Genomic DNA, 19,380 nt, shown 5'->3' on the forward strand with positions numbered 1-19,380 from the left:
CAGTCACTCAGCAACCTCTCTCTCTGTTCGTCTCTCTCTCTCTCTCTGCCTTCCCATCAGACCTGTCGGGCCACATTTCACCTGCCTCCCTGCTCTGTGCCTCTCACTTGCCCTCAGAGCAGGGCTTTCATGGGGCGGGTCGTCTAACTTGGGCCGGGACAGGTGGAGCACTTCTCTCCTGCGGGAGTGGCTAATAGGAGGAGCGGATACTCAATACCACAACATGTTGCATGCTTTATCTACCTCTGTCTTTATCTCTCTCTCTCTCTTTCTCTATCTGTATCTTAGAGGCCTTTGACTTTATCTGTTGTGAGTACATATACACTCCCTTTTTAGACTTAAAAGGTGAAAATAATGTCATTTCACTATGATCATGTACAAATAAAACATTTTAAAATACATGTTAGGCTGCTACACGCTCTGTTTTTGTATCAAGCCCTTTGGCAGCCAGTCTTGAAGTGAAAATGTCTGTGTTGCAAAGAAATAAGTAGACATAAAGCCAGAAGCAGGGCTAGAACAGAGGTACAGGTGGTGCTTTTACTCCAGTATGGCTCTTTAATAAACCCCACCTGTACAGCGGCTCCACAGTGAAGTCAGGCAGGGCATCTGTTGGTACTATAGCGGGTGAATTATTTATAGTGTTGATGGTGGGGAGGTGGGGTGAAAGGGAATACAGCAAGGGAAAACATTATTTGTTAATGTTTGTGCTGGCTACTACCACATCACTGTGTTTTCTCAGCTTGGCTTGGCACGATTTTAATAGAATTTGTTGAACTTGTCTTCATTGTTTTATATTTAACATAAAAACTTTGCTCTGTCAGAGGCTCTTAGGGAACAAAAGGCTGTCACACTGTCAAGTCACACTGACAGCCAGATCACATTCCTTGTATAGATGGCCAGCAGTCACTCCCTTTTAATAGAAACTCGAAACAGACACAGAAGAATGGAGAATCAAGTTGGAGAGTCAAGTTGCAAAAGCAATAAGCTCTATTGTACAGTAAGTCAAAAATACACAACTTAATTTGAAAGAAAAATCTCTGAACCAATATGAGAGCTATTGCCACAGGCCGGGAAGGTTAATTAGTAACCAGACATCAAACAAGTGGTGCTTTTTGCCTCTGCAATCAGTAAGCCAGCCACTCGGCTTGGCCTCCGTCCAAATCCGATGTCATGTGGAAATCCTGTGTCATACACATGTTATGGTCAGTTCCTTTCAGCCGCTCTCTGCTTGGAGTCTCACAGTGTTTTTTTTTTTTTTTTTTACAGTGTTTTGTGTGAAGATCTTGACTTACTCCCAGCTTGGTCCCACTCGGCCAGTCTTACAAGAATGACCAGATTTGCATGGAGAGCACCTTTGAGTTTGTGGAGGACAAAAGGAGAAGACCAGAGCCTGATCCTCGCCGCTGCACGACGTCTGAGTTCATGGCAACAAGCAGACAGGCAAAATGCACAGTAGCCACCAGATCAGGACAATCACCGCTTTATTTAGTGTCAGTGATTGGACGTGTGTGTTATTTGTTGCTGCATGCAGGTTGCAGCAAAGCTTTTTCATCGTCCTTTGTCCTGTGTGGGACGCACAGTTGCTTCAGTGGGCGTTTGCTGTTGTAACCAGCAACAGTCGCTGTTATCTGCCCGGCGATGGGACTGTGTTTGACGTGTGCTTTGGTGATTGCTTGACAGGCAAATATTATAGCACTCTTTGTGATGACACGTCACAGTTTCACTATACCCTGTTTCCCCTGTGGCGTCACGTAAAGCTCAGCAGACTGGTTTGACACTTGAAAACTTTAACATATCTAATGGGAAACCATGAAGGAGGCTGTTGTGACCGAGGGATTAAGCATTTCTAAAGAGCTTATAGCAGTTCTGCAAACAACCCTTTTTTTTTTGTAACTTTATGAGAATTATCTCAGCAAAGGCAACATTTAAACTAGAAAAAGCCTTGACACAGATTAGTACAGAACAACATACAAGCCCTAAAAGCAGGTTTGTCCTGCTGTGCTCATGCATTTATCGCCTCGGGCCTCTGCCGGATTTTTAATGTGGTGTTTCTGTTGAGAACTGTATTGACTGTATTTCCTCAAACAGTCACACAATAAACTTTATGGAGGTTAGCCTGAAGTGAAGCTTTACGAATGACTGGATTAGAGGAAGGTTGAGGCCAAAGCATACAGAAAAAAAGCAAAGTCATCCACCTATTCTTACACAGCGCTCCATGCCAGCCATATACTGTATAATAATACCTCATAAAAGTCTTAATGAGGTTTTAATCATGAGGCTGCAAGAGTTTTGAATGGGCTGCTGTGCTGGGAAACGGCCTATAAAGGTGTGACAGCTCGGCTGGGTGATAAAGGCCCGCCGCCAGGAGCCGCACTCCCATTTCCAATTCCTTTACTGTTTACCACATCATTATTAACACCCATACCCACAGAAAAATAACCAGACTCATTAATAACTATGCTTTTGAATCATCACCGACAACTTACAACTCACTGAGCCAGTCAATTTTACATGTTATTGGTATTTCCTAAATATACAAATGTTCATTATTCCTCTGACTTGAGGTTAAATGATGACTTCTTGGCCTCAGGAAATTGTAACCAGGGAATGTGACACAATTTTTAGAACCACAACAGGAACCACGTATTTGTGTCCAGTGTGTAGCAGATACACCATCACCACCACTAGGGGGCAGCACAGCATCATGAAATTTCCTTAGTAAAAATACTGTTGTATTTTTTTTTTTTTTTTTGTCTTCACTAACAACCACAGCTGCTCCTTAATCCCTGAAACTTGTATATCTGAGAGATGAAAAATGGGAGCTCTGTGTGAAAAAGAGATGCTTTCAAGTAGTCACGATTACTAGTCTTTCACTGAAAACGGCTACATTTCCCTCCAAGACAATTCAGCAGGTTACAGTTTCCAGCGTTAACATTTGTCAGCTGGTCACCCCTCACCTACCACCAGGCGCTCTGCATGAAGTCAGCCAAGCACATCAAGGAATGCAAGGAATGATCACTCTGTTAAGCATGCACAACTCGCCCTTGCTGGGCCCTGCAGCTCCCATCGGTTTCCTGCGTGGGCTGACACAGGAGAGAGAGAGATAATACCTTTGCTCTTAAAAGGTTGATTTGTTTGTTCTGCACAGAAAGGCAGCAAACGAAGGTCACGACCTGGGAACAATGGCCAGCCAGTCTTGTTGGGAGGATAAGAAAGCCACGTCTCTTCACCCCCTTTTTTCGCTGTAGTCAGCTGTAAAGTCACCTATAAAGAATGTCTTTATATGGGGCCACTAGAGCCCCCCCACCCATTCACCCCCAACACACACACACACACACACACACACACACACAGTGGTAACTGTGTGCCTCTTCTCAACACTTGGGCTCCCTCTTAGTTTACTGCAGCTCTTGAAGGGGGTCTGAAGCTCTGGGGTGTGAGGTGCTCAGGCCCCAACACTCGATACACATGCTTCATATGTTTCAGCCGAAAAAGACACCGTCCCACTGAGCACGAAATTAAACATGAAGACTTGGTATTGACACAGCTGCTTTGACCCAGCAATGAGTTAATCGGATGGGTGAGCAAGGCCAGTTTAGGGGATCACTAAGTGCTCAGACACAGATCAAACTGTTTGTGGTCAGAAATCGAACTACTGTGTCAAGCGATCTTACTTTCAGTTTGTAAATGATGCAGTCAGTGAACCCTTGGAAATATGGATGGGTGTCAGCGTTTAACCCTTTGAAACCTGAGCAAGTTGGCTTGATTTCTCCCAAAAGCATGGACAAAAAGGCAATGAACAACTTTGCAAGAAATGACCTAAAAATTTGAAAGAAATTAGTAAAAGGTTAAAAAATACCAGTTAATTCACAAAAAGGACCTGAAATTAAACAGCAAATAAATAAATAAATAAAAATCCAAAAAACAAGAAAATTACCTGAAAATTTGCCAAAAAACCAATATTTTTTTCCTGTAATTTTAAAAATTATAATTATGATAAATATAAAAATAGTTTTCTGGACATTTTTCCCTATTTTTTGATAATATTCTGATGAAATAATAATTGGTCAATAATCTCATAATTTTGTAATAACATTATTTGACTAATTTCTGTAGCCTTGTAAGGTAAATTTGTAAGAAAGTAGTGAATTTCTTGCAAATTTTCAGGTAATTTTTTGTTAAGTTGCTCATTGCCTTTTATCCCCATGTTTCTGAAAGAAATCAAGCGTCTATGCTCAGGTTTCAAAGGGTTAAAAGTCTTCTTTTTCATTCATTTGGTGAGGAGAAATTATTTACCGAGACAGTGTGTATGTGAGATTAACTAAGAGCAACTTTATTTTAGTCTCAGCAGGATTTTTAGTCTCAGAAACATACACGTGTACAGAGAGGTAGTGGCGGGAATTCTTCTCAATCCACTCTCCCGTCCCGGGCGTCACACCCGGGCTTCTTGGATAAAGAGCTGACAGAGAGTGCAAATCATCACAGTGTAGCAAAGGATCGATTGTCAGTTCATCTCGTCTGAAGAAACTCCCTCATTCAATCAACTTGAAAGGGAAAATGAGAGAAGACGCATACATGGTCTTTATACGCTCGGCGTGGCCGCAAGGAAACAGTGGCACATTTCAAATACACATACATGAGGAAAAAAAATAAAAAATAAAAAGACTTATACCATGTTCAATATTAACACTGAAAACATTACCACAGATATACCTAGTTTATAGAATCAAAACGTGTCTCCAGTATAAAAATTGGTTCCGAGATGAAATGCTGTCGCTTTGTTTACTGTTGGACCTGCTGGGCCAGTAGAGCAAAGTCACAGAACTAAAATAACAGATGTAAGAAATACAGTGAATTTGAATATTGCCACATGATCATATAAAAAAAAAAAAAAAAAACCTTTCCAGTATATGCTTATTGAATACTGTAACGTCTATTAATGTCAGGAGTCACAAGCCTCAGACGTCCAACATATTCCTCTGTAGATTACAATTTATAGACGAATTACTAATCAACAAATGATAGAAACTGATATAAAAATGTATGTGTACAAAATCCCTCATATAGTTACCTAAAAACCTCAATGAGCCAGGTTTTTCTTTTTTGTTCTTTCTTTCTTTCTTTTTTTTTTTTTTTTAATAATATATATATTCAACCGTGAATAAATAAAAATATTTTGGCTGAATGTGTTTAATTCCTGGCATGTCATATAATGGGATTTGATTCATTCATTCATTACAAAAGTAAATACAATTTATCTGAAGGAATAATACAAAAAAAAAACGAATACTCAAATAGTAATAAGCTTGTATCGTATGCACGCAAATGCAACATATTTGCATAATTTGATAAGCACAACAAGTATAGGGGTTAATAACTTCATATTGTTCATAAAGGCAGTACTGGTTATGTGTTCTTTTACAGTGCATTAAAGGGTGCGTTTAAATGGATTAATCGTTGACAAGCATGGATAATTCATTAATTAACAAGGGAAAATCCACTTAGAAGAGAATTCACATATTTATTCTGCCACGTTGGCTCGCTAAGACTTCATATTGGAATGTAAACAAACCTAGAAAAATGACTCAAGACCCTTGACAATGTCAGTCAATAATCTTACAGTTGTTCATGTTGAAAGAGGTTTGTTTTTTTTGCTTTTTTGTTTGATGCAGGGACAGAACACGGCAATGACGTGAATTCTATTTTGAGGTGGATTTTCACGTTAAGCAAACATTATTTCTAAACTCCTCCTGGGCAGCGAGTCTCCGAATATTCACACAGCTGTTTCAGTGTAATAAAATCGTCAGAAAGCACATTATGGAACGAACGTGCTCGTCTCATAAGGGGTTTTTTTTTCCAGCCATTTGGTCCGACAGCTATGCACGTACAGCAGCTCCAGGCGCGGCCTCGGCGCTGGTTTACAGAGTGAAGGTGGATATGACGTTGTCCTGGCTCGAGGAGCGCTTGTACCCAGACGACGAGCTGAAGTACGTCTCGCCGTCGGTGCTGATGTCATCGTCGTCGTCGTCGTCCAGGTTGTTGAGCAGGGGGGCCGAGTTGCTCTTACGCCTTTGGAGAGACACACGGATGCCATATTACACAGGAGTATTTTATTCACAAGCTGCGGAGCCATTTTTAGATCCCTCTTGTTTTGGAGTGAGGATGTCCAATTCTGAAGCGTGCTTACCTCATCTCGCTGCGCAGAGCTTTGAGCTGGCTCTGGAGCTGCTCGTTGGCCTCCTGCTGCTCGTCAAGGTCTCTCTGCAGCTTCTTCTTGCTGTGCTCCAGCCGGTCGATCTCCTCCTCAGCCTCGTCCATCTGCCTCTTCAGGGCCTTGAGACGCAGATTCAACTTGCAGAGGGAAAAAAAAAAACAGTTAAAATGGCTCATGAACAACACTGTAAATGCTTTAACTGTGTGGCTGAGGAAAACATTCAAGGTCCGTCTCTGTGTCTCTGTGCACTGCGTACCTGGTCCTTCTGGTCTTGCATTGAGTGATGCTCTTCATCGACCTGCATCATCATCTCCTTCACCTTCCTCTCCAGCCTGCGGTTCACCAGCTGCAGGTTGGCACGATCCCTGCAACGCACGCAGCACAACGGATCAGTATATTTAACACAGAACATCAGACATAGAAAATGAGGCATTTAGCTGTCCTATGGGCCACATATATATAAATATAAATACAGATTAGCGTATACTGACAAGCACGTGTCTCAGAAGACTGCAAAGAATGCACGGTTGGTTTTATCCAATGTAGTGAAACAAGGCTACATATTATAGAGTCTGACTACACGGAGGAGGCAGCACTGCCCATATCTATAGGTGTGTATACAGTGTCTTTACTGATAATAATCTAATTATGATCTTTAAAAAATGCCTCTTTCTCCTACATAGGTGCCAGCGTTGTGGCCTAAATCCATCAGTCTCTCATCTTCCTGTCGTCTGAAGTATATAAGATGTTATTAGGCTGTCAAACCTAAACTGAACAGAAGTGGGCCTATCTACTTTTCTATCAGCCGTCCCTCTAAAGCGCTCTATACTTGCACACTTGCACATGTAAACCGATGCTATCTGACATCTGTTTGGGGATGAAAAGTCTACTGAGGTGGCGTGCTCTGATTGGCTGATCAAAGAAGCTTGAGTATTTCTGCTCATCAATACAGAAATATTAAAGTAAGTGTAGGTGTAGCAGTGTTGTTTACACTGGCACTTTACGTCACGTTTGACTATAAACTAATGATAATAATAATGACAATAACTATTTATATAGCACCTTTCAAAATGGAGTTAAAAAGTGATAAAATACAGGAAACATGAGCAGAAAAACATTAATGAGAATGGTAAAATAATGGGCATACATAACACAAAGAGAGTACATAAAATAAAAGCAGTTAAAATGAAATATAATCTTAAAATGCTCTATTAAAGGCCTTAGGCTAGTTAACTCAGTGCCCTCTTTTAAGTCACGTCTCAAACCTTATTTTTATGCTGAGACTCTCACACGGGGAGTTCCTGAGTGATTAATGTTCTCCTCTCCCAGCCCTTCCAGTCGAACCCCACCCACACGTCACCTCTGTTCCCCTTTCAAACCATCAGCTCACCTTTCCTCTCCTTCGAGCCTATCCTCCAGCTCCTGTATGCGGCTCTCCAGCTGGGCCACCAGGCCCTCTTTGTTAGACTTCTGGGAGCCCTCGAGATGGGCCACTCTGCCCTTCAGGTCTTTGTTCTAGAGAGGACATGAGTAGACAAGCACGGAGATATTTTACCGCAGTCACCAACACTTGGGTCCACCCTAAAAGTACATCAGCAAGAGCGAAACGAAAACCGACGTGGGAATGGAGAAAATCGATTGAAAAAGAGATGGATGAAAAGAGAGACAGAGACGAATGAAATGGGTTGGAGCTTTGGTCTGAGTTTGGAGAGTGCACTCTGTGTAGTTGTTTTCCTCCAGACAGGAGTGTGTGTACCTGTCTCTCCAGAGCCATCTTGTCACACTCCAGGTCCTGTCTGCTAGCCCTCTCCTGCAGGAGTTCATTCCTCATCTGCTCCACCTGTCAAGCAGAGCCCAGACACCGTCATCGCTTCAGTCCCACACAGTCTGAGGACAATTATTATCAGACACTGCCCGAGTCTCTCCCCTGACGGAAGTGACTGGGACAGCCGGCGAGTCCAAAGAAGAGTGAACAGGCCCTTCGTTAATTAGTGGCTTGGACATTCTTGTTTTGTTGTTCTCCACTTCTTATATAACTTTGCAAGTCAACACTCAGTAACACGAGTGAGAACTGTGATAATAAATCAGTGACAGTAGCTGCGGAAAACAGAGCTCGACACTTTCAAACTGCAAAATGTGAACGTAAGCCTTTAAAAACTTGGCAAAAAACATGCAAGACGAAAATATAAATACAAAGGAGCTGATTTTTTTTTAGGTCATGTTGGAACGCTCACCGGGCATCAATGTAAAACCAATCACTTCACCCTAAACTAGCTCGGAGACAAGTTCCTGCCTGAACGTGGCTGTTCAGTGATGCTCGTGGCCTAGTTCAAAAGGAGGGAGAGACGCAAGAGGATGAAAAGTAATCGATACAGCGGTGATGGTTCTTTCTTTGTGAGGGGAGCTTCGAATTGGTGATATTTTATGCCAATTAGTGGGTGACAGTGGGCTGCTCTGATGAACGATGGCCCCTATAACTGGTGCACCCAGCATAGTGCTTGAGGGAGCTGAATCAGCAGACTGGAACATACAGCGAAACTAATCTGCTTTGTGAGAGACGGCAGGAGAGGAGAGGGGAGATTACTCTCATTTAGACAGGAGAGGAGCACCTGGTGCCAGGAGAGACGCAGGTGTTCTTCCTGCTGCCTCTGCTGCTGCAAACCGCCCCCCCCCCCATAGCCATACACCCTCCCCACACACACTTCCACGCGCGCACGCTTGGCGCACGCACACACCGGCTAGTGCGCGCCCGCATCGGCAAACACACACCCTTGCGCACGCGGCTGCACACAAGTATGCGCACACCACTCGCACTCAATCCACTCCGCTCTGACTGCACAAAGCTCGAGTGTTGCCTTGACAACCGACCTCAGCCTCATGCTGAACCAATGCCACTTTGTCACAATGCCACTCTTTTCTCTCTGCCAGGAATTTTCTAAAGGAAAACCATTTAAGGAGATTTAAATACTCTACTCAACCACCCCTTTAAAGCGTTTCTTGATGTCGCTATCCACTCATCTAAAATTTTTTGTAAATCCCTTTAAAATTGGGTCAGTTCCAGACGGAGGTGAACTCTTGGCCAAACCAAATCTTACGAGCCGGGCTTCGGATCTCATATTTTCGCAATTAGCATGTGGAGCTGCAGAGGTACAGCGGGCAGCCCTGTGAGATGATAACCACTGCATCATGTGTTACACAAGGTGCACTGGCTACAGTGGCTAAAAAAATATTTGGGTCTTAATGTTTGTGTCTACAGGAGTGTTATTTCCACCAGAAAAATCCAGACCTAACATTCTCCTACTATGATTAGCCACCAGTCCCAGACAAACAAACACCGTCTCTACAGGGAAATAAAGTTTATTTGAATCTTAGCTCACAATGCCACCATCAGCAGCTTAATCAGCGAGGAAGGAAAACTGGAGCATTTGCTCGTGCAGGATATGAAAACTCGGATCAGGCACAAAAACTGGTTTTGTTCTCAGGATGCAGCAACAGCACGTAATTTACAACTGAACTCTGCAACCTGAAAACTTGAGACATTTGGCAGCCTGCATATTTTGGCTCAGGCGGTGCATTAAGAAGGGTCTTTTGTGACTGATGCATGAAAATTGGATAGACGCTGTTACACCACGCTTGGAAGGCTGCCAACCTGAATGATTACGCAGATCATCTTACAGGGCAATAACCCCTCCGCTTTATCCAGACCAGAAATTAACTGGGAATTTCAGACTGCAGATATGCAGAGAGAAACGCACCTGAGTGTGCACATGTGCATCAACAAACGCACACCAAGCACAGACACAAGCCATCAACTTATGCATCATGTCAATATGTCATGTTACTTTGGTAGGACTATACTGCAGGCCTGAAAATTGTTCTGTGAGCGTCAAAAACTCTCTCCCTTCAGATATGAATGATCATGATGTTAAGGATGGAAGACAAAGTAACACTGGAAAGATCTGGAGATCAGCTGTGGGTTGAGATGGAACAGAGACAGGGCTGTGTGAGCATAACCAAACACTGACAGCAGGTCACTGGTACAGGTGAGCGCTGAAGATGAGTAAGTGTGTGTGTGTGTGTGTGTGTGTGTGTGTGTGTGTTGTACCTGCTCCCTCCCTCGGTCTATCCTGTCCATCAGCTGGTCTCCACTCTGGCGCTCATCGTCCAGGTCCAGCTCTAGCTGGGCGATCCTGTCCTGCAGGGCACAGCAATTACATCCATGTTGTCAGGAGGGATGCTGCTGTATAAATAATTCTTCATAAAACAGATCAGTCAGTGGCAATCAAGGTATACATGAAACAATGTGGCTATGGTTTTTTTTTTTTTTGCCATGATTTAACATTCAGGATGGGAATATTTGGCTCATATTTGATTCTATTCATCTCCAAATTCACTACTTGGCAAATGTGATTTAAAAACTTTTTTTGGAACCAATCAGTTTGTAAATCAGGATTTGAGTTACCAGTTGTTGTTTTTGGGTTTTTTTTGCCAAAATTTTTACCTCCAACAATGAACACATGCAGTCAAGTAAATCATGTCCTTTATCGTCTAAAATTTGAAAAACACTATTTATTCAATTAAAATTCAGTTTACTGCATTCTGTTTGATGACCACAATGTTAGATCATTTTTTTTATTTTTTCCTCTAATATTGCTTCATTCTGATTCAGGTCAAAGTCAAAGCAATTCATTCATTTTATGTTTTTTTTTTTTAACCAGCTGATTCAGTTGAGTCACCAGGGAACTTATAATCAATGCTTTGACGCACTGATAGAAGTGATACAGCCCTCCTTAGCACCATGTTGTCTGCTAGTGGCTGAAAACCTAAAGTAAATACCAAGTATATGACATTTCTGGGATGCAGATTTTTCTCGAGGCAACAGGAAAAGTAGACATACAAAACCTACACCGGTGGTTTGACATGACATAACACTGTACCTCCATGAGTTTGAGTTGTCGGGATTTGTCATCTTTAGTGTGGGCGTTTGCCTCAGCCTCAACTTCCAGATCGTAGACCCTCTTCTCCAGACTCCTCTCCCTGAGCACAGCATCATCCCGCTCCCTCTTGCACTGCCGCAGGTCCTCGTCCCGGAGCAACAGCTACAGCGAGGTGAGACAACAAGCAGTGAGTGCAGCAACATGATTCAACACGTATAAATGATTAGAACACCAATGTCGATTTTGACCAACCCATTCAAACTAATAATATACGCTTGATCATATTTTTATGTTGCTGCATTGACCTCTGAGGGAGAAATATGTCTGGCAGGGAATTCATCGTCTTAAAAACTCCTCAGCTGGGAGAATATTTTTACTCCAACACCTTCACCCTAATCACTGTGTCACTTTCTGTCTTACCAATGTATTATTGCTGCAGTGGCGACCATGATTTTAGTTGCTGCTTAGGGGAAATGAGTATATGGTTCTCCTGAGTGACTAATGGAGCTGGCGCTGTGTTTCCCCTCTGTTTGTTCAGCAGCACTGCCCAACTCCCTCCTCTCACACCACAGCTGGAAAATTGCCCCCACTGCTTAATGCGAAGACAATGGAAATTCATCATCTAGGCATATTTGTCACCCAGAACAAATATTTGCCCATTACAGTAGAATTATTCCATATTTCAAGACATAAATACTTATTGAATAAGACCTAATTTGATCCATGGAGTTGAGCATACTAAGTGGACCAAGTGCCTTCTGCTGAATGCATGCTGGGAGACGCTCCAGCCCCCCCGCAACTTATGAATAGGAATGAGCAGCTATGGAAAATGAATGAAGGAATGAAGTAGACAGAGCGAGTTAAGTCTGCGCTGACTTCTGTTTTCAGCAGGACTGCATCAAAGGTTTTTTTAATTTTGGTGAGGGTCTGCCGGGTCCAAAATGTGGAGATGTTTCGGAGCAAGTGGAAAAGTGGCCTCACTGGGCCCAGTGTGGAGCCACGGGACTGTTACACTATTGTTTCTAAGCCGAGCAAGGGAGGAAGATATGAAGTCAGCCAGTGCAGATTTTGCAATGACATCACCGCGATCGCATCCTCCTCTTCCTGCACCCCAGCTGGACAGAGATCCATCAGCGTGGATGTTGGCAGAGAAGAAAGGAACTAGACCCTGACCTTGGCCTTGCTTATAAAAGGGAACTCTGCACTTACATCAGCCTTCAGGCCGCAGATCCTGAACACAAATAAAGCCAAACAGCAAACACCAGCGTAGCCTGCAGCATGTGCTCGCAATCGTAAGTGGCAGGGTCACAGCGTCGCCACAGTGTGTATACAACTGAAAGTCTCTATCTGTGAACAATGAGGCGGAGAACAGCTGAACCGAACACATTTGCACAACATCTCCTCTCTCATCTACACAGGCGTAAAACCGGAGAGGGGAATGCTAACACTCTTTTGTATCCTAATAAATGATGATTTAACTGATAGATTTGAGTACAATCACGTGCTTACAATATGCAAATGGAAATAAACCTTACTGTTTTTTACCTAATGGGATAGATTTTTTTACAGAATTACTGGTATGATTAATATTCCTCATATGCTACCAACACAGGGAACTAAATCAAGAGACACTTTCAGGTTCAAATGTGGCAAATGGATCTGGAAAATAGCAGAATGGTCTTGCTACAAATCAGCAGAACGAGCGAATCACAACACCAGTTCTGATTATTAGATCCTAGCAAAAAAAAAAAAAAAAAAAAAAAATCCTCCATGGAATATTATTAATTTTGGTTTCAGGGACTAGAATTAGCAAACAAACAAAGATAAAATTAAAATTAATTAAAATAAACAAATAAATGTTATGTATTTATTTATTTATGCGTGGGCCCCTAATACCGAACAGATATGACTAAATGCCCTGTAGTACTTCATTTTTGTAAAATGTTATATCCCAGAAGCCTGCGGCAATTCACAGACTTCAAAAACATTTGCCTGTTTCTATTTGGTTACAGTGAATACGTTAAATTAAAAAAAGTCAACACTCAGATGATACATGTAAACTATATTAACTTAAACAGCTGGAAAAAAAAAAACAGCGATATATAAACTTAAGCCAATGGCTGAAACATTATGCGAGTGTAGTTTTTTTTTGTAATTTGATGTTTGTGAGTCACCACCATTCCAGTTTGAACTTTTTCAGCTGAGCATGCCGGTGTTCCTTTTCGCCCTGTAAATATGCCGTCAGCTGCCCTATGCAGTTAGATAAATATTACAGACATAAATAAAATTAAACCAAATATTAAGGGCCAAATAAGCCACACCTGTTCTAACACAAATTATTCACATTTGGTTATTTCTACATCAAACAAAAACATTCCTCACATTCCAAAAGGCCGACAGAGCGAAGTTGCTCAAATGCAAACAAAGGGAAGTGGCCAGGGGTGGCTGGGAGTTTTACTGTTGTGCTATTAGTTGCATTATGCGCTGGCCGAGGTCACCGGGGGATTATAAAGCGATTCATCACAATTCTCCTTCGGTTCTAATGTCAAGTGTAAAGAAAATTAACTCTCAACTTTCAAAGGGAACAGAGAGAATTTCACACTTGTGTTTTCTGTGGCTTGACTTGGGTCAGCTGCATAAATACTGCCTCCGCTGTCGTCTCCTCTGAATCCTCAACATCAACATTTAGTCTCTACTTAAGTGAATGGACCAGTTTGGGTTTGGAAGGGGCAGCGGGCAGCAAAAATTCCTCAGTCATGACATCACCGTTTGAAAGGAGAGGACGATGTCGGTGGGAGTGTCGTACCACATTGAGTCAGAACAATGGCTCATCATCTGCGGTTCTGCATAGGGGGTGGGGGGGGCTTGTTTGGCCTGACAGTCGTGCTTTGACTACTTTATCAAGCGTGTGAGCTGTGTGAGTGTTTGAATCTGCCTCTTCTCTCTCTGTCAGTGCGCTTTCTGCCACATGACAGTAGCCCACCTCTTCCTGGATGCTCTTCGCAGCCAGACGAGACTTCTCCAGCTCCTGGCCGCGCTCCTTCAGCTGCCTCTGCAGATCGGCCAGCTCCCGACGGTTCTTCTCCCTGTAAATATCAATCTGCTCCTGCAGCTCCTGGGTGGACGACTGGGATGCCTCCACAATCTCATTCATCTGCAGGGGAGAGCAAGAGTCGAGGCCAGAGAGAGAGGGAAATGATGTTGAACAGAGCAACACTGAGGGAAATATGATTAAATCTGGAGGAAAATGAAGTATAAAGCAAGACAGCAGAGTCCTCACCTCCCTCTGAAGTTTTTCCACTGTTCGGTCCAGCAACCTCCTCTCATCCTCAATCTCATTCTTGGTGTTCTTGAACTGCTCCTTCTGAATCTTCTCTTCCTGAAGCCTTTCCTCCAGCTCCCGGTGTTCGTTGTTCAGTTTGGTCAAGTTCCTCTATAGAAGGTAACAGTATCTAAGATGTAAGATCAACCAAACTGTGGTTGGGACAGAAATCCACATCTGTCACAGTGTTGTCAATCTCACCTGTACGTCCTCTAACCTCACGGTCAAAGCCCGGTTGGCACGTGACATCTCCTCTTCTTGCTCTTTGATTTCAGCCAAAGACTCTTCCAACTGCCTCTTTTCTCTCTGTGCAGGCACATTAAATTATAAGAGACCGGAAAAAGTGACACACAAATGACAAACTACTGTATGTATCTGTGCCGCAATCCCATGATTGACTGATTTTGGATAGCTCACCTCCAGTCTGCCGGCTCTGTCCCCCAGCCTGCTCTCCTGTAGCTTGGCCTCGTCGATGATCCGGTTGAGCTTGGCCACCTCGTTCTCCAGCTCCTGCGCCCGCTTGCGCAGCCGCTCGGCCTCCTGGGTGAGCCGTCCCGCTTGACCCTCCGCTGCGCCCTTAGCCGCCTCCACATCGGCCTTCTCACGGACTGCTGCTGCGCTGCTCTGGAGACCAGAACAAGACAGAAAAGGCTTCAGCACAAAAGACACTGTGACACTGGACAGAAAGTGGAACAATGTTAGATGATGGAACGTTTAAGACACCCTCAGATGCCTTATGCAACAATAAGCCATTCGTTAGTATATCTGGACAGCCGTGGGAGGCCTTGTTGAAGTCCATGGCCTGTATCCAGATGTAAAGGTCTTCTCTGTACAGCGGCAGAGGCAGACTTAATGGTGCTCTCCTGCTGCCCAGATTTATGAATGGAGTTTGCTTTGGCAAGCATGTCTGGGTGGGGTGTTGCACATAGGAGGATGAGAAAGAGTGAGACACAGACAGAAAACAAATGCCTGCTGACAGCCCTAGCACTCAATCCATACACCAGCTAACAACAAGTTTCCGTTGTTATGACACCCATCTGGAAAATGACAGGTTTCGTTGGACAGCAGCCTCGCACGTGTTTGTTCATAAACAAGAATATCTGGAAAGCAGGTGGAATGTCGGACAACAGGTTTGGCAGTTTCCTGTGGCCCAGAGAATCATTTTTTTTATGCCTATGGAGACAAAACCACAACAAGACATCTTTGAAAGCTACACAGCCTGTGCACCCCGTTCCCTCATGTAACAGCTGAGGCTTGCGCCAAACAGACGAAAGGTTATTCATTTTGTCAAAAGTTCGTGTCCTGCGGCGACCACGGGTGCCCCAAGGTTAGCAGGCGGCTGATGGAGCAGATAAATACACAAAAGGCTCTTTGGCCATCTTCCTGGACAGACGCTAGAACGCTGTGTCACTCGTCACACAGCCGTGACATGCAAGCAGACACGTGTTCTGCGCCAAAGAAAAGAATAAAGGCACACACACCCTTCTGCCTTTACAAACCACCTTCTGTCCTCCAACCACATATGGTACTACTACTTTACCTACAACGTCTGACTCACTCACCAGACATACCAGTTGCTAGCAGCATTAACAAGATACGGAAGCACAGAAAAAATATGTCTGCATTACAACAAGAACTGGTTTATTTAAAAAAAATCCTCACATTAGTAATTTGACAGGTAAATTACAAGTCATTACAGGTATGGGAAACAATAGATACTGTATGTCAACATAAATCCTTTAAAAGAGGTGACAAAAAGCAGCAGCTATGCTTTTTCCACATAGTTCTTCTAACAATGATACACTCAGAAAATCCTACATGGGTTACCTTTTAACACCAACGTCATGGAACAACACACCTGATATTAGCAGTCATGGGTTTTTAATTACACTGATCACAAGTTGGTGTGAATGTTCCTCCTTCAGGGTTTACTATCACTCCGTAACATAGTTTCGAATGTGGCGACTCATTAACGAATGCAAATGCAGTTTCTGTTGGATGACAAAATCTGTTACTCTTCACCTTCTACGATATGCATCCCGCCCCCCTCTGCTGCCTGGCTTCATAGGTCACACAGTGTTGCTGTCACCATGTGAAGATGGAGGCACGGCACTTAACGCCACTAGGACGAGTGACAGCACCGGCGGGCCAGTCCGACCTGTTCCCCTTGTCACCGTGTCAGTCTCATTGCTGCCGCCCTGGGTCATTTGGTTTGGTCACAGCAGGAGGAGACTCATAATTACTGTACTGCCAAACAAAGGAGTAAACACAGGAAGCAGCCAGTCGCACCTCTGAGGATTAGCAACACAGATGAAAATCAGCCTGGCAGACTGGATTGGTTTTTGTCAAGCAAACAAGTAAATACACAATAAATTAAAGAACTTAAAAGGGCCATACCAGTGATTTTGCATGTTGAGCATAAACAGGGTATATGCAGGAATCTTGAGGTTAATTTTAATACCTTTTTAAGACTTTTTCAAGACCTTTTCAATATTTTTTTAATACCTCACCGCCACTTCAAGCTGTAACCATTTACATCAGTGATATTTTTAACTTTGTGCTTCTGAATTTCCACCCGCTCACTCGCTCTGGCGCTCTCAGAGACAATTTACGAACGCACCCACAATAGCCAAGTTTTTTTTATGTACCTATTCATCTTTGTTTTTTTTTGTTTGTTTGTTTGTTTTAAATGAATAAATTCACACACTTTTAAAATGTTTTTGGGACTCAAACTCTTGGACAGCTAATTCAGAAAAAATACTTTCAAAATTTAAGACTTTATAAAGTTGTGATAAGACTTTTGTATACTTTTTAAGGGTCTTAATTTTCCCAAAACTGATTTATCAACTTTTAATACTTTTCAAGACCCCGCGGATACCCTGATAAAATGTGTATCCTTCATGTGTCAGCTAATCCTTTTCCAAAGAAAGCAGCTGTATTTAGGAACTAGCCATCATTCCCATTCATTCCACTACGATATGAAAATGAACTTTCACACTTCAAACTTTCTCCACACCAGTATCCCATCACTGTAATAAAGTCATCCACATTAGTTTTCCCAATAGCAGCAGCACTGTGGTGTTTTCATGACTTGAATCACTTGAAATTGGGCGCTCTCTCAGCAGGACAATAGTCCCTGGGGAAATGTTTGCTTTGTGAAGCTAATTGTCAGTTTCATGGTTTATGACTGGTGATGACTTTGTCAGCTGCAGAAGCAGAACACTGTACGGTGGCTGTTACAGCCAAAAATATTTGAAAATCAAGGGATTCTGATTATATTTTGTGAAGTCTTTAATGCTTTTGTTTAATTTGCAAAGTGGTTTGTCGCAGTGTAAAATGTGGGTCAATTGTAGTAAACTGGCCAAACATTGAAAATCACTGGTAGGGTCCCTTAACTACTCACGGTGGTTATGATGTTGTTTATGCTGTAACTGTGTTGAGGGTGGAAAGATGGGAGAGGGAGGCTGGGGTGGAGGTGGGGGTGCACACAGCCTAAACGATAATAATAAAGCACTGGCTTGGTTCCCTTTTCACATAACAAGCTCAGCCCTCACCCTGCTCTGACTGTCCCACTTCCCACACTGGATCACATGAGTGAAAAACCTGGGCGAAGCCACCCAGCAACACAGGAGGGGTCTGGAGGGGGGGGTGGCCCCTGCTGCCTGGGTGAGTTAGCGGGTGACTTGCAGTGACCCGGGCCTCTTGTTCACAAGCCCTTTCCTTTTCTGAGTTGTTTTCCAGCTTAAACACCATGTCAACTAATGTCCTATACACTATTCTCTACAATAAGAAGCCAATCATTTATTATAACATTTCAAAACAGTATTAGATAGTATTACAGTATAATACCTTTAAAGATTATCTAGCCACTGCTGATAAGTGTTCAAACAATCATTATTTTATCAGCTATTAGATAATGATTAATTTGCCTATAAACGACCTCTTATATTGAAATGTATTAAATGAAAATTGAGGAGATGGAGAAAACAATTTGGCCGTAACATATCAATACAGTGTTAAAAGAGAAAATGTGGCAGTATAACACCTAATTGATTTTTTCCCTTGAAAGCGACTGTGGGTTTGACCTGGGCCGTCTTGTTTATTCTCAACCTGTTTGTTTAAAGTTGGACATTAACCAACACTGTGCCGCAGTGAGGGGTGTGTGGCCCGGGTCGTGTGCTGTGGTCAGACTGCAGCTCTCTCAGTTATTCTACGTCACTGGGAATAAACACACACAAGCAAATCAGCTTTAACACTTTCAGGATAAACAATGGAGCTCATGATCCAAATGCAACAGTAATCCCTGGGCCCAGCAGAGTATCAGTCATTTTTTTTTTTTTTTTTTTTGTACCTGCTCGCTCCACATTCACGAGCACACAGTGTCCTCTCTAAATGTCAGCAAGATTAATCCCCTTCTAAATCTATCAAGCACGACAAGTTTGACTTAAAAACACCATAAACAACCAAGGTTATAAAGACTGCCATGTAAGCATTTAAGCTACAGATAAGCAAGTCTGAACAGCAACTCTAAAGAAAACTACAGGGAGGGAAAGTGAAGTTGCAGTTCTGAGAGAAATTAACTCTCATTTTTATCTTTAGTAGTGCAAAAGTCATTAAAGGGATAGTTCACTCATTTTGTAAAATGTGATATTTATTCACTTCCGCCCCAGCTGTTCTGCAGGACAACAGTGGTTCTATCCTCCTCTCATTGTTACTGAGTGCTGGATACTGGCTGGAGGCTCCAAATGCTAACTGTTAGCCTCCTGCCATTGAGCTAGACTTCCCCCCAGCCAAGTCTTCACAATAAGAACAATACTGCTACTTGTGCCTCTCCCTGATGTTGTTCTGTGTGTTTGTTTCACTTTGGATTTACTTGAGAGAGATAAACATCTTGGAGGTGATTTTTC

General features: G+C 42.9%; 1 protein-coding gene across 1 annotated transcript in view; it reads right to left on the reverse strand.

Moving 5' to 3' along the window:
* Positions 1-5,059: 5,059 nt before the first annotated feature.
* cgnl1 (cingulin-like 1) overlaps positions 5,060-19,380 on the reverse strand; it is a 34,071-nt gene continuing 19,750 nt past the window's right edge. Inside the window, exons 9-19 of the mRNA XM_030078759.1 lie at positions 14,891-15,097; positions 14,675-14,779; positions 14,432-14,584; positions 14,135-14,305; positions 11,152-11,313; positions 10,320-10,409; positions 7,971-8,054; positions 7,605-7,729; positions 6,471-6,579; positions 6,188-6,351; positions 5,060-6,069 (exon numbers count right to left, since the gene is read on the reverse strand). Of these exons, the coding sequence (XP_029934619.1) occupies positions 5,919-6,069; positions 6,188-6,351; positions 6,471-6,579; positions 7,605-7,729; positions 7,971-8,054; positions 10,320-10,409; positions 11,152-11,313; positions 14,135-14,305; positions 14,432-14,584; positions 14,675-14,779; positions 14,891-15,097 (1,521 nt within the window). The 3' untranslated portion in view covers positions 5,060-5,918. The remainder of the gene's footprint in view (positions 6,070-6,187; positions 6,352-6,470; positions 6,580-7,604; positions 7,730-7,970; positions 8,055-10,319; positions 10,410-11,151; positions 11,314-14,134; positions 14,306-14,431; positions 14,585-14,674; positions 14,780-14,890; positions 15,098-19,380) is intronic.

Source organism: Myripristis murdjan, chromosome 3 (genome assembly GCF_902150065.1).
Source record: "Myripristis murdjan chromosome 3, fMyrMur1.1, whole genome shotgun sequence".
In the NCBI taxonomy this organism is placed as follows: domain Eukaryota; kingdom Metazoa; phylum Chordata; class Actinopteri; order Holocentriformes; family Holocentridae; genus Myripristis; species Myripristis murdjan.